We start from the raw sequence: 14,901 nt of genomic DNA on the forward strand, positions 1-14,901 counted from the left end.
TGATGCACTATATGAAAATTTTCTTCATTGGGTCAAGATTAGTCGATTTAAAAAATTAAGTAGATTAAAAATATATATTTATAATTCATTAAGTAGAAGTAAGATTGATTAAAAGTATTATTGTAACAAGTGATTATATTCATCCCAGACGGCTCTCATAATTCATCTCTAAGTTATGTGAAGAGAAATAAATTATAATATTAATTTATAGTATGACCGTCAAATTAACTAAAGGTGGGAGGGATTTTTTTTTTACGGACATGTACATACTATATAACAACTTTTAGTTAACTGGGTATTCTATGGAGACTGATTAAAAGTGTTATGATCAAAGTCGTAGGTGTTTAATCCACCACATTAAAATAATACTATTATTACTACCACTAATAATTATAATAGAGGATGAAGGCTTCCATATTTATTTATTTATTCTGTTAATATTATTTATCTGTTTATAATGCTTATGATTGTGCAACCGCTAAGCATTTGTTTATTTTGATGGAATAAAGAGGAGAGAAAGTGGAGACCAAGCAGACGGTGCAAGGAACAGATCAGAGCTTTTTGCAGGTGTGTTTGGTGTTGGCTTCGGACTTTGTAGAGTCTCTCATAAGGGACTCTACCGTGAGCATGAGCTCTGAACACTTTGCTTTTACGGTTTATTAGGTGTTCAGTGTCTTGTTCCTTGGAAGGACGAGCAGTCAAAAAGAACTTATTAATATAATATTAATATTCGTGAATATAATACTTTTTGGTTTCCAAAGTAGAGAGAGAACTTATTATGTGAGTGAATAACTCACTGCCCTACCCAACAACATGTTTTTTGAGCTAAACAAAGGCAATAAAAATTGATAAAATAAATCAAAAATAAATTTATACAAGGCCATTTTTTATCCTTTTACTAACTTCACATATTTTATACACTTATTTGCAAGCAATTCAACACTTTAATTTGCTTAGTATGAGACCAAACTACAATTTTATAACATTCTTCTCCATTTGTTATATCCCTTTGAAAATTTAAACTTCCGGCAAACAAAAGCAAGGAGAGCCAAGACCGAACTTAAGCCAACATAACAAGTATCCTAAAGGGAAAGAAAAAGACGAGGGGACAACCTTACCTAAAAAACAAAAAACACATCCTCCAGCAGCATTTTTAAAGGTCATTGACTCTGATGCTCCTCCAGTTTGAAATTCATCTTCACCGGAATTAAGACTTGCTTCCATATGCACTAAAAAAGTAAAAACCAAAAACAAGAATAAGAACGATGAATGACCATGCTAACCAAGCGATACAATCCGCATACTACCATAATACATTCACAAATATCATAGATTGTGAGAATATAACAAATTAAACGCTTGGGAAAATCTAACTTTGGTGCAATTACAAAAAATCTGTCGCATATGATCAGATTAAGAAACAAAAAATCTGGAGTAAGAAATTTCATTGATCCCTCCAATCCTTTTTGAGTTAAAAAAATCCTATTCTTCTTTTAAACTCCATCTGAAGCATCATACTTACTCTAGATTAAAAAATTGCTGTACAAAGCAGACTCTCTTCTATATACACACAAAAATACGAACCCTCAAAAGAACAACTTCCTTCTAGACTCAATTCTATTTGGGTGACAAGTTAGATAAGAGAAGGGCAGATAGAGCTCAATCACTCGTATATATTTCATCTCCACCTCCCTCATCCTTCCTTCCCCCTCCTATTTTTCCAACCAAGGAAACTGACCCTTAGGGATTCATTGTTGACTTCACTCTGCAGCTTGCTGTCTCACTGAATAAGAAGATTGAACGAGTGGAACAGGTTTATGTAGCATGGATGTCCCCTGGAAGACTGTTGTTCGAGCACCCTTTAGAACCTTCACCAGCTGCAGGATGGATGGAGAATCTAAGTGCCGAATTAATTTGAAATGTTATCCAAAGTAACTGATGGATCAAGGGCTTACCTGGTCAGAGTTTATCTTTGTAAACCCAAATTTTTTTGTCCAAATGCCTTCAGCTTCTTCGGCTGCAGGGAGCAGGAAATGCTTCACGTTCAAAGACGCCAGCAATGTTTCAATGCAGAAAAAGAGTGTCTGGAAGAAACCCTACAGAAACAACACAGGATTTATGAATTGATGAGAAAAGCACGAGGCTGATATTTGTAATATGTGGGAAACGTACTCATAAAAAGAAGAATTTGGAGATTTCATTATTTCAGACACCGGCAGAAACAACGGCAAGCATTGTCTTTGAGAGTTATAGTTACATCGATATAGTGTTGCTTAAATGTAGGCAATGTGACCAAACCATACACAAAGACAAAAGGTCATCAATCTCAACTATTTAAGTTTTCGATATTCGAATTTATTATTTCAACAACAACAACAACCAAGCCTTATCTCACTAGGTGGGATTTGAATTTATTATTCATTAAAAAAAATACTTATGAAGATATAATTAATAGGATTTGAAATGGAGTGATATTTGGGATCTATTATTTGTAAAAGAAAAGGAATATTTATGAAGATATAATTAGTAGGATTGGAAATGAAGTGGAGCTTCTAAAAAAAAGGTAGATCATTTACTTTAATGGCTCTCCTAATGCCGGCCTCACCGATATGGAGGAAGATAAATGTAGGTACATAGGCGTTAGGTGCATAGTGAGGTAAATCTTAGGTCGTCAGTTCCCAAAAATCGACCCCTGGCTATTACGCCAAAGTTGTGTGCCCACTGTCTGCGCTACGCGGGCTGAAGTGGAGCTTCTAAAGTTCTATGATTTGTGTCCAGTCATGTTGGATGTGTTGATCAAGCTGGATAAGCTGGTTAGACCAATCAGTCCAATTGGGTAAAATGGGCCAACTAGGTCAATCAATATTGGCTAGCCAATCGTGCCAAATGAATCAGTCAGGTCAAATAGGTTATTCGATCCAAATATATCAATCGGGCCACGGGTTGGTTGAGTTGGGCACATCGATTGATTCAGTTGGGTCAGGCAAGTTAACCAATCCAATCAAGTGTGTCAGTTTTAGTGGGCCAATCGATTTGCTCAGCTTGGGTCGAACAGTTTTGGTCAATTCGGGAAAGTTGTGAGAGTCGGAATGGCTGATAGGTTTTGTAGGTCTCAGTCATGGCTTCTCTTGGTGGGTCGGACAGACCTATCTATCCTGGTGGACATGTTGGGAGCAGACTGGTCAAGACCAAGCGAGTCGACAAGGCCAATCAAGTTAATCAGACTGAAATGGGCAGGCCAGGCCAGTCTGAGGGGACAATTGAGCCAAACTGACAAGCCAATCCAACCAGGCTGATGGTGGTCTAGGTGGGTTGGTCAGGCTGGTTGGATTGATTGATCGTGGTGAAATAGTCAAGTTGAAAAAAACGTGATGTGTCGGTTAAGCTTGTTGTGCAGCATAGGCCAAGCATGCAGAAAGGCCTGGTCAAGCCAAATAGGCTGGTCCAATCGGCTAACCCGACTGAGCCAACTTAGAGAGGAATTTTTTTTTTCCTATATGTGCCCAAAAATAAAAACAAAAATCTAAGAAAGCATCCAAATAACAAGAAAATATCTATTTGTTCTAAAAGATTATTCTCTAAAAAAAATCCATGAAAAATTTATTTTCTGGCAAACAAATGAAGCCTAATAAGGGGAGCCTTGCAACGGTAAAGTTGTTGCTATATGACCAAAAGGTCACGGGTTTAAATCCTGAAAACAACCTCTTGCAAAAAACAAAGTAAGGCTGCGTACAATGGATCCTTCCCCAGGACCCGCATGGCGGGAGCTTCGTGCACCGGACTGCCCTTTTAAACAAATGAAGCCTAAAAAACTACAATATAGCTTCAGCAATAGGGTTCCATATCACGCGCCTTTCTGTTATTCCTTCTTTTCCATCATGCAAATATCTCTTTCATGGCCTACTGACTGCAGATTAAAGTCACCCATTTTATGTCACCTCCCAACTCTCCTCTAATTATCAAAAGATAGAAATCAGGAAAAATAGCATAGATTTGTATGCGTCCGTCCAATGAGAATATTGGCAGGATGGATCTTGCACTTGATCAATTAGCTAGATTTTACTCAAACTCAGAGACAGTCTGTATGTATACTAAGTCATTATTTTAATGTTAACCAGGTATTAATCTGACTTCTTTCACTTAGCAACAAATTGGCAGCTACTCACCAGCCCTTGGTGTTCCCTGCTTGTTGCAACTAATGGAAGTTCAGCAACTTCACTTCCCAAAACACGTAGGATTCCTGCTGAAACAACAGATGATCTACACCAAGATAGCAATTAAAATTAGCCTGTATGTGTAATAAAAAAAAGAGCTAAAATAAATCTTCAAGGGCAAAGCTTACCCAACAGTTAATACTGCACAGAACATTCCACTGAAATCTTGATCCCTTACTGTTCTCCTATAAGATATAAATATGAATAATTTAGATGGGAATCGACAACATCTAAATAAATTACAATAAGCAGTTAAGTTCTCACCCATAAACCATAGAAGGTATTAGATCCCGACCAGTTGTAGCCTCAATAATGGGGTCAAATGACTCCTGAAGAAGAGTAAGTTCAATACAAAATTTTAGGACGCATTTTCTTTAGGAATTACTCAGAACAAAGTTAGCACAGAAGATAGGCAACCCCCTACCCACCCCCACCAAAATTAAACTTGGAAATAGATGATAATATCTGCAACATTGTATTACTTCAAGTTTCATGATATAATAATTTCTTAGCTTCAGGATCCATCATACCAGTTTTCCGACAGAATACACAAGTATAGCATCAGTATCTAATATAAAAATTAATTTCTTGTATGTGACTTCACTCACATGGAAAATAGCAACTGCTCTAGAAAGCAGTAATTTACTATCTCCTGAATCAGTTTTTCCACTTAGAAGTCTCCATCTCATATCAGCACCAGTGTCCATGTTTAAATCTTTATTCTTCAATTTTTCCATGATGACATCAGCATTTGATACTGGAAGCTTCTGTGCTCCACGTAGAAGAAATTCTTGCAAAGCATTCCAAATCCTAATGCAATCACTACAACAGAACCAATCCCCTTCAGGCAATTCCTGCAATTAAGTGGCAAAATTAAGCCCCAAAGTGTTGAATGGGTCGATTGAGGCATTCTTTAAAGGCTATACATAATTAAGTTGGCCTAACTAGGCTATTTGTCTTCGATGTAGACAAGTGCCATAAGTAACTAAAAAGTTCACTTCCAGTTGATAGATTCAAGTATGCAAAGTGCTTATATTTGAACACGAATTTGATTATTTGGTCACCTTTAGTTCAGCCATCTTTTGCTCCCTCAAACATCCAACATGATATTCCTTCTCACACTGGATATATGATAAATGTAGTCAGAACTTGGTTCAATGTTGAAGGAACACTTTCAGCAAATCAAGCAATAAAAGATAATGAGTCTATCAGAATCATACTTGGTCACAAATCATAACTGTTCGATCATCAAATCTAGATTTACTGAAATCATGGCTCCTGCAATGCACAAAGATAATTAGAAAGAACAGAATAGCAAGTTTTAAATAGGCAAAATACACCACTGCCTTGCCAGCAAAATTTTCAAAAGCAACTGCGTGACAATGGAGTTGCACGGTCAAAGCAAAAATATATTTCCTTCAAAATGAAAAAGCGTGTATAATTTTTCAACCAAAAAACCAACCAAGCAAACATTACCATACCCAGTTAATTAACAGCCTTTTGTAGCCAAGCAAACATCATTATAGAGTGAAAATTAAAAGTCAAGTTCATCAAATTCAAAAGAGAGGATATACGGTGGATATGAAACTCAAATCCATCAAAATCAAAGAAAAGGGGAATCTGCAGAGGAGAAGAAACCTGCACACTGCACATCCACCAACATCAGCCTGGGAACTTGTGACAATACACATGCTTCTTTTGAATATCTGCTCAATGGGATCAACTCCTGCAACTCTCCCAGCAGCAATAGCATTATCATTAGATGCAACACTCCTTTCTCTTTGATGGAGATTTTGACAATACTGACAGTGCCAATCTCCCTCTGGTATACTTGGCAACCCTACGCATCCTGCAACAAGATTAAACAAATTTAAAAAAAAACAAATCTATGTAGAGGATGATAACCACCACTATAATTGCATAATAGTATGCGCATAGAAAACAGCCCAACTGTTAAATCCTTTCTCAACATACAAGTTAATGAAAGGTGGAGAAAAATAAACTTCATATTGGTAGTGAAAGTTGTTATAAATTATAATAGATATATATACAATATTCTTCAAACCAAATTAAGGAACCATGTCTTGCACTGCTGGCTGTATAGGTGATACTGACTATGTTAGCCCAACACTCTCAGTGAGGCATTAAATATAGAGTGAGTGGACTATAATAAATTTTCAGGGAACTATGCATAGGCCCTTTGTTACCCTCTCGAATGTACCTCAATGCCTCCCGTGGCCTTATGATAGCCAATTATAAAAATCAGTCAATACTATGGAGTATGGAGACATCTGATAAAACCGGCTAACTTAGCCACAAATTCTGAGGACAAGGTGAAATGAAATATTGTAGTAGAGATTAAACCAAGCCATCATGCAGTCTCATTTCACTTGAATGTTTCTTTTATCCTATCAAGTGACAGAGGATCTCAAGTAGCCACAAGCACCTACCTGTGTTGAAGACAAACTCCAGATCTGAATAACAGTGAAATAAGTAAAAAAAAAAAAAGTATCCAACAAAAGCCAACATCTCAATCTACTGATTCCTGATTGATAATCAAAGTATCTGCAATCAATCCTGCATGCATCCACGTTTATCCTCAATCACATTATGAAACTAGCAACAAATCATAGCGATTGGTTGATGCCTTAAGGGCAACATAAAAAACCTCAAAGGTTAGTAACTGTCTTCATAATGTAATTGTATGTGCTAATCGTTTTTCCCTGAAAAAGAAATTCCTATTACTAATTTCTTTAAGATACTGGCAGAGCAAGAAAATTATGGACATCTAAATAATGAAAAAGCCAATTTTTGTAATAATACATAATTTGCTTGTGGTGAGTTTGACTCATAAGAATAGTTATTCTACTCCCTAAGAATTCCCATAAAAAAGTATTATTATGTTGGTTGCAAAAATGAACTTGGAATACTAATTCTCAGAGCATTGTGATTCCCTATTCATAAGGAATATATATATTTCCCTTTATTCTAGGAATAGGATATTCCCTTATCTATTACATTCTCAAATAATATATATTTTTCCTCAATTCAACCTTCCAAAAAACATATTACCAGGATGACAGTGTTTGATCATGTCCATCAGTGAAGTTGAATGGGACTGATTGAATCTGTTGGGCTAGGAGGGCTAGTTGGGTTGAGAGGTTAGACAAGTCAATTGAGGTCAGACAAGCTAGATGGGTTGAGAGGTTAGACAAGTCAATTGAGGTCAGACAAGCTAGATAGGAGAAGTAGATTGTTCATCAAGTGGGTCAGGCAAAATGGTCAGAGAAGGTATCCCAGGGCTAACCAAGTGGGCTGAAAAGACCAAGCAAATATATAAGGCTATAAAGTTACAAGGTCGGTCAGGTCAAGCAGATTATGTAGGTTTGGTCGGATGAGGTAAATTGATTGAGCTAAGCAAGCTAGGCAATTTAGCAAGTAGGTTGATCGGATAGATCAATCGGGCAAGCGAAGTCAACTGATCATGTTGGCCGGTCAGGTCCAATGGGTCAATTGGACTTGTCAGGCCGAACAAGTCAAGTGACAGGATCAATTAAATCAAGCAAGCAGAGTAAGTCAAGCAAGTTGATTACGGGGAAGCAAATGGGCTAAAACTAGAAGAGTCAAACAAAACATCTCACGTATGGAACTTTATCATTATAAAAATTATTCCTTCTCTATATGTTATGACAGTCATGTGAACCCAACACTAGAATAGTTATTCCTATTAGAGTCCCTGTCAATTCCAGTCCCTAAGAATAGTTGTTATACTTTGTGTATTATATTCGTGAACCAAATGCACCATTAAAGAGGATAAACAGCATATTTTGGTCCACCAAATTTGACTTCTAATAAAAGAGGGTATTCAGACAGGTGCTAAGAAGCAAAGCCATGGCTACCAATTCATCATTGAAAACTCAGCACACACAAATCAGAAATATACCATGAGAGCTTGCTTGAATCATTCACTTGACTTGCACAAGTAGAAATAATCAACATTTCAATTAAAACCATTGCAACAAATCAAACTGATTGCAGATGTCTAGCAGCTTAACCAATAAGAGCCTATTACCCTATAAATTAGTGTGATTTTCAAGTTTGCCTGGTACAAGCTTAGTTACTGGAGAGAGCCTACATAACGAGGAATGTCCATAAATAACAATTAGAAAGCATAATCATTATTTTGATCAATAATCAGAGAATGGACATATACTTAACACATGCAAAATACATCAAGTCGTATTAAAATCAACTTATAAGTTATCATAAATTTGATACAAATTAGCAAGTATCTTGTTTTCAATGCGGGAAAAAAAAGATCCAGGAAAAGTAAAGATCTACCTGTGTGAAAAGCTCTTGGGCATAGATCACAGAGTAGAAGGTTTCCACCATCAGCACAAATACTGCATAGGTCATCATTCTCACCAGCTGACAGCTTCCGATCCTTTGACAAAGAAACTGACAATTCATGAAGGGAAACTCCATTGGATGTGTATATATTATTGTATCTGTAGAATCAAAGAAAGAAAAAGATGAACAAAATGTAGGAAGCTAATAAGTCTTCAATCGAATAAGTAAATATTAAACCCACGGTTTGCGCCGTGCTGCTCTACCAGCATGAGCTTCAAACTGTGACGGACTAATCTGTGTAATTAGCATATTAGATATTAGAATTCTGGTTACAGGGACATCAGAATCTACTAAAGAAGATAGTAATTAACCACGGTGTTGCAGCATCTACAGTATATTCCAGCATCTTTTATGTAACCTTCAAGTAATCTCTGCAAAAGAATGTCTATCAAACAAACATTGTTGCTAATTATTAGACTAGAGTAAGAATCATTGTCCACCAGCACAACCTTGCCACGAACATAGTAGCCAACTTCCGTTCCCTCTGGCAAGATGCCATTCATAAATACCAACTTGTGCAGGCCGAGATCCCTTGTGAAAATGATACATAATAAATTTGTCATAAATTAAACCAAAAGCAGGAATCTTTGAATGAAACTTTTTTTGTTGAGTTGAAGTACCAACTTTCTAGTTAACCTTCCCACACTGGTTTTCTTGATTGATGATAAGTTCTTTGAAGAATTACTTGGTGGTTCTGGCTTCAAGCTGGCTCTTGGCAATTGTTCTGGCTTAGTGCTTGATCCTGGTTTAAAGCTTGTTCTTGGCAATGGTTCTAGCTTAGAGCCTGTTCTTGGCAATCTGAATGAAGAATAGACATAGTGAAGACTCTTTTTAGAAATAAACTTGTTAAAGACTAGGAAGTAAGGAAAAAAAAATAATATGAATAAAAATTATATAATACATTGATATAACCAATATATGTTGCAGACTACACTTGGAGTCATGCTTTCCTCTAGTCAAATTTAAACAAAAGTAGACTTTTCAAGGACAGAGACAGAGTAGACTTGTCAATGGGCCATGTCTGGGCCGGGCATGGCATGCGCCCGCTGGGCCAATGAGATTTCTGTGGTGTGTCTAGCCTGACACAACTCCAAATGGCTCATGCTAGACACAGCCAATAGCCCTTCCCTCCACGTAATGTGAGCCTAAGTTCAGGTGACCTATGCCAGCCTATTACCAAGCTGAATTAATATTTAAAATTCAGAAAAATAGAAAAAGTTCATGCCCGGCCCTAGTTCATGTTGTGCTCAGGATGGCACTAGCCTAGGCCTTGTTGAGCACAAGCAGCAAGTGAGCGCTTGCTTCCTAGCTCTACTCAAAGACCTGGCCAAGCATGGAACAGCACATACCAATCCTTGATGAGTCATGTCAGGTATGATTCACACGGTGTTGGGTCGTACCATATCAGGGATAATCTGACCCATTTGACACCCCTAGGACCGAAGTTTCTAATTTACATGATATAAACAACAATGAAGACAACCCATAAGTATCTCTCACAGCAGAACTACAATGTATCACCAATGTCGGGAGCTTGAAACAACCTATTTATTTTGTACTCTTAATTCAAGCAAGTCATAACTCATACAAGATGGCCATACCAATGAATGAGGTAACATCTCTGTCCACAACGATGACAAGCTACTGATGAATCAGTACAAGCATATATTCGAGGTCATGTAATTGCAAGTCTCATAATGACCATATTAGCTCCATGATATTACATTACTTAAATTATGACAAAAATGAACAGCAATCATTCTTCAATCATTTTGTAGACAAACAATAAATTTCTACAACTAGAATTCCATGCATGCGTTTAAAGATATATGGATGTGTATCTAGCATCTTAGGTTGTTATTCAAGAGGTATGTTTCTGTAACTCAATAGTGTGATAGGATCCATGTAGTTAATTCCAAATTGTTAGGACACATCTTATTTTGTTATATCACCTATCTCAATTGTTACTCAATACACCATACATAAAGTGCACGTGTGAAAAATAAAATCATACATCCTATTGCTTTAGAGTTTTGACTTTGAGCAAGCATCAAAAATATGATATGATGCAAGAAGCTGTTGGGGGCATCTTGATGTAGATCAAAGTCTGTTTCATCTTGTCATGAGATTCAAGCAATTAACACACCTTAGGGCAGCCCGGTGCACGAAGCTCCCGCTATGCGAGGTCCCGGGAAAGGATCCATTGTACGCAGCCTTACCTTGCTTTTTGAAAGAGGTTGTTTCCAGGATTCGAATCCGTGACATTTTGGTCACAAAGCAACAATTTTACCGTTGCGTTGCGCCAAGGTTCCACTTCAAGCAATTAACACACCTCATTTTACAAAATAGATATGATTTTCTTTTTCAGCTAGTCTCTCCTTCTAGTGTGTAACCAGCACTATGAGAGATTCATGAAAAGTTTTTCCATGACCTTCGGATGATAAAATTTGTTTCTGTTACTTTGTACTTGTTTTGACAAACCTTAAGTAAAGTTAGAATATTGACCATACAAAAAATGCACATCATTCATATAAATATTAGGATCAATCAAAATAGTCATCAAACCAAAAGAAGTAGATTATAAGCACATATAACACAGACAAACAATCATAATGAACACAACAGGCATCATCCTCATGGAGTAGACTTAGAAAACCAATAAAACAAAGAAGAAAAACAAAACCCCCAAGTTTTTTCTTTATACAGATATGTGACTAACATTATTGACACAAAGACAGTAAACAGATGGAAACAAATAAGATGATCAACTCAGGCAAATCTATACTGTAATATGTGACTTAGGTTAGATTTTCTTGATTACTTCCTTGGTTAAAAAGTTGATTTCTTCAACACAAATTATCACTTAACGGCAACAGAAGTCAGTGATCAAAATCCACATCTCATTCTTTACTAAGAAAAAAAAAATACAAATTTAGCATGATTTTTCATGTGTAATAAAGGTTTTCTAGCCTTGACAATTTGATTGACAGGTTATGTTTTTGATTTTTAGAATAATATATCCATAAGTGAGGTTTAGACTAAAATAGTGTCAATAATGTCTAGAACAGACCACAAGAATGATGATGGACAAAGAAGGAAAAAAAACACATAGGATAGCAATGACATTATTTGATACAATGAAGCAAAAACTAAATGAATCTTCTTCTGGGAAGAGTACCTTGGAGAACTGGCAATTCCAAGCAGTGGACCGGGAGTCCTAACGTGTTGCTTTGATTCGATACACAAATCACAGAATAATGCAAATTTTCCAGAGCGTGAAGTTGAAAATGATGCTGTTGACAATAGCAAGGATGCAGCCATGTAAATAAATTCCTATAAATGCATCAATATAAAGAAGTATTTACCACTGCAGTTTTGACAAGTAAAGCAATTCCTTGGTGGCGTTGGACCTATTGCACCTTGAATTGTAGCTTCCAACATGTTTAAAGGAGCATCACGGCATGCTCTCACTACATCATGGAGGTTATTACCATTTTGCAAGAAAATGAAATCTGCTGGGTGCTTCTTGGTGCTGCCAGCATGCTGCTCAAATATATAAGCTGAAACAACCTTCATACCACATGCACAAAAAATGCCATAATTGAGTAAAGAACTATTTAAAGTAAGTGATTACAAGTATTAGTAGTATGAAGGTTACATAGAGGAAATACTCACAGTTGAACTATCACAATTAGCACAAGAGCATATTATACCATTGCCCTTAATAACACCGTGAAGCTCAATTCGCTGTAATAATGTCATAAAGACAATTCCTGGTCAAAATCATAGTGTCCAAAAATTATACAGGAAAAAAATTTCAAATGTTCATCTTGCAGGGAAAACCCCATATGAAAGCTAGTACATGACAAAAGAAAAAAAAGGAGAAAATGAAATTGACAAAGACTGTGTATTGGTTTTAAGAATATGTTGATTCTGATGGTAAACTCAAGACCTTATTTTCATAAGCAAAAAGTACTAACTAAATACTTGAAAATGACTTCAATCGCTGGAGAGTGCAGCATACCCTTCCATTGGATGTAAAATATTTGACAGGCAATCCTTCAAGCAATCCAGTTGACAGCAATTCTCTTACATTACCAGGTAGTTTTGTCAGAGAAATCTTCTTTGACATCTTTAGTTCCATCTTATTCTGCGGGGTGCTCAAAGATTCAGAAGAATATGCCTCACTTTTTATTTCTTCTAATCCAATAGATTCACTCGATATGCTAACATCTGTGCCCAAATCATCGCCTCTGTCCTTGATATTAGACCTTGTAGCCTTCCCATTTGATAGTCCTGGAAAGTTATAATCTTGAATCCGGCCATCTTTGTCATTTTCCATGGCAGAGAGCACTGCGGTTTGGACTTCTCTATTAGCAGGTGGAGCCTTCGAGTTCAACATTGACCTAGTAAATCTCCTCAAGGGTTTTTGTAGCAAACCAGCTGAATGTCCATGAACATCGCCATAGTCCGCTACTGCTGATGTACCCTGCAAAAGTTCTCTAGAATTCATAGTTGCCGTGGAAGGAAGGCTTTCGAGAATTGATTCTTGTACACCATCCCCCTTCGTCAATGCTAATAAGCTGTTCGATTGATTGTTAGAAGCCAATTCATTAGCATTACATACATCATCCCCGTCAATCAAGACAGCATTGCCCATTGCACGTGAATTATCAAGGGAACTGCAATTCAGTTTGCACGTAGCACCATGATCAAGAACAATTGTGGTTTCCACGGTGGACCCTAAAGCTTTGGCCTGACCATTGGCAGACTTTAACAAATCTCCCATTTTGCCCCTCAGTGGAGATCTGACAAACACCTTGATCGGTTTCACAGACGCGGCAGATTCACCCTGGACATTAACCGACACTAAAGTTCCGACAGGAGTCCCACTCCTAGACGGATCCACATCCACCTTGTGCTTATCGTCACAATGAACAACTGAGGCTTTGACAGGCTTTCCATTTGCTTGAGCGTCATCCGCCGCCGATTCATCACAACAATCTAATGAAACCAACGTTTCCTCGGCGGAGGGCTTCGAATATGAAGAAGCAATCTCCGATGCAGAACCGCAGAAACTACCGGCCAATGTGACGGTTTCCACAGCGTCCTCATCCGCACGCACAACTACATCTATTCCTTCCGAACCCAAGTCGTCGCAATCCACAACAATCGGGGCAACCGCAACCTCGACCGCCTTCTCGTCAGCCTCGGACAGAAGGGATTCCCTCAGTTTCTTACTCTCCCTCGGCGCCGAAGCGGCAAAGCCACCAACCGACTTTCCGGAGCGAGTACGACCAAGGGAAGCCGGGAGCTGGGACTGCGACCTGAGGGCGAACGCGAACTCCCGCTTCAGCCCGGAGCGGACGCCGGAGCGTATCACGAACTCCTCCGACTCGGGCGGCCCGCCGGCCATGGGATCCGGCCGTGCGAGGAGGCGACGGGTCAGGGGAGACGCATGGAGAGAGCGGCGCCGGCGAGGGAGGAGGACGAGGGGGATCGGGATGCGAAAAGAGTGGGAGATTAGGGTTTGCGGTCAATTTATAGGGTAGGGAGAAGGGAGGATGAGAGGAGTTGGTGTTGGGGAAGGCGACGAGCCGCGTGGTCGCTACAAGGAAAGAAGGAAGGGAGGAAAAGGATGAGAAAGCGAAAATACTTAATTTGACGAATTAAATAACAATAATTTTGTGATAATTAAACGAGAATTTATTTACTTTGCCCTTCCAAATACTCCGTATAGTTTTGTGATAATTAAAGGGAAAACATATCCAGCACACCCACAATTTTCAAAAATATCACAATACGACTCAAAGATATCACTATTTCTTGGGTTAGGCTCAGTCTATCCGGTATGTTGGGCTATGGTATTAGTTTCTCGGCCTACGGGTCAATTTTAGTACGATCCATATTTCAAATGGTGCTCATGCGCTATTCATATATTGGGACGAGTTATGTCACCATATTTCAAACTGTCACCAATTTGACTAAAATAAATTTCCTCAAAAATGCAAATACTCATATTCATATATTTTTTTTATTCAATTGAGTAATTGCTTGTGTCTAATAAATATTTAAGTAATTTCAATTTCAAATTTTTATGCAGTCTACGGATACAACCATTTGAGTCGCTATCAATTATTTATTTATTTATTTATTTATATTCGGGTATCCAGATGGACGGCCAAAAATTAAGATCCTGACATTAGAAGGAAATGTACATGCCTACTTGTTAATCTACTGACCGTTGCACCATATATGCAGAGGAGAGATTGCTATC

At 37.8% G+C, this 14,901-nt stretch overlaps 1 protein-coding gene across 2 annotated transcripts; it reads right to left on the bottom strand.

Annotated features, from left to right (window-relative positions):
- Positions 1–1,155: 1,155 nt before the first annotated feature.
- Positions 1,156–14,255, bottom strand: LOC121967427. Of its 2 annotated transcripts, XM_042517645.1 has the most exons (19): positions 12,649–14,255; positions 12,300–12,371; positions 11,990–12,194; positions 11,803–11,917; positions 9,249–9,422; positions 9,074–9,155; positions 8,936–8,995; positions 8,806–8,858; positions 8,556–8,722; positions 5,853–6,063; positions 5,435–5,492; positions 5,279–5,335; positions 4,823–5,068; positions 4,479–4,543; positions 4,343–4,399; positions 4,167–4,260; positions 1,956–2,096; positions 1,739–1,877; positions 1,156–1,229 (listed from the first exon to the last, which is right to left on the bottom strand). In XM_042517645.1, the coding sequence occupies exons 1-18, from the start codon at positions 14,038–14,040 to the stop codon at positions 1,761–1,763; spliced, it is 3,366 nt and encodes a 1,121-aa protein (XP_042373579.1). In that variant the 5' UTR covers positions 14,041–14,255; the 3' UTR covers positions 1,156–1,229; positions 1,739–1,760. The 2 variants fall into 2 exon arrangements, with proteins under 2 accessions (XP_042373579.1, XP_042373578.1); XM_042517644.1 differs by lacking the exon at positions 1,156–1,229 and having other exon boundaries at positions 1,334–1,877.
- Positions 14,256–14,901: the final 646 nt, after the last annotated feature.

Source organism: Zingiber officinale, chromosome 3B (genome assembly GCF_018446385.1).
Source record: "Zingiber officinale cultivar Zhangliang chromosome 3B, Zo_v1.1, whole genome shotgun sequence".
Lineage (NCBI taxonomy): Eukaryota > Viridiplantae > Streptophyta > Magnoliopsida > Zingiberales > Zingiberaceae > Zingiber > Zingiber officinale.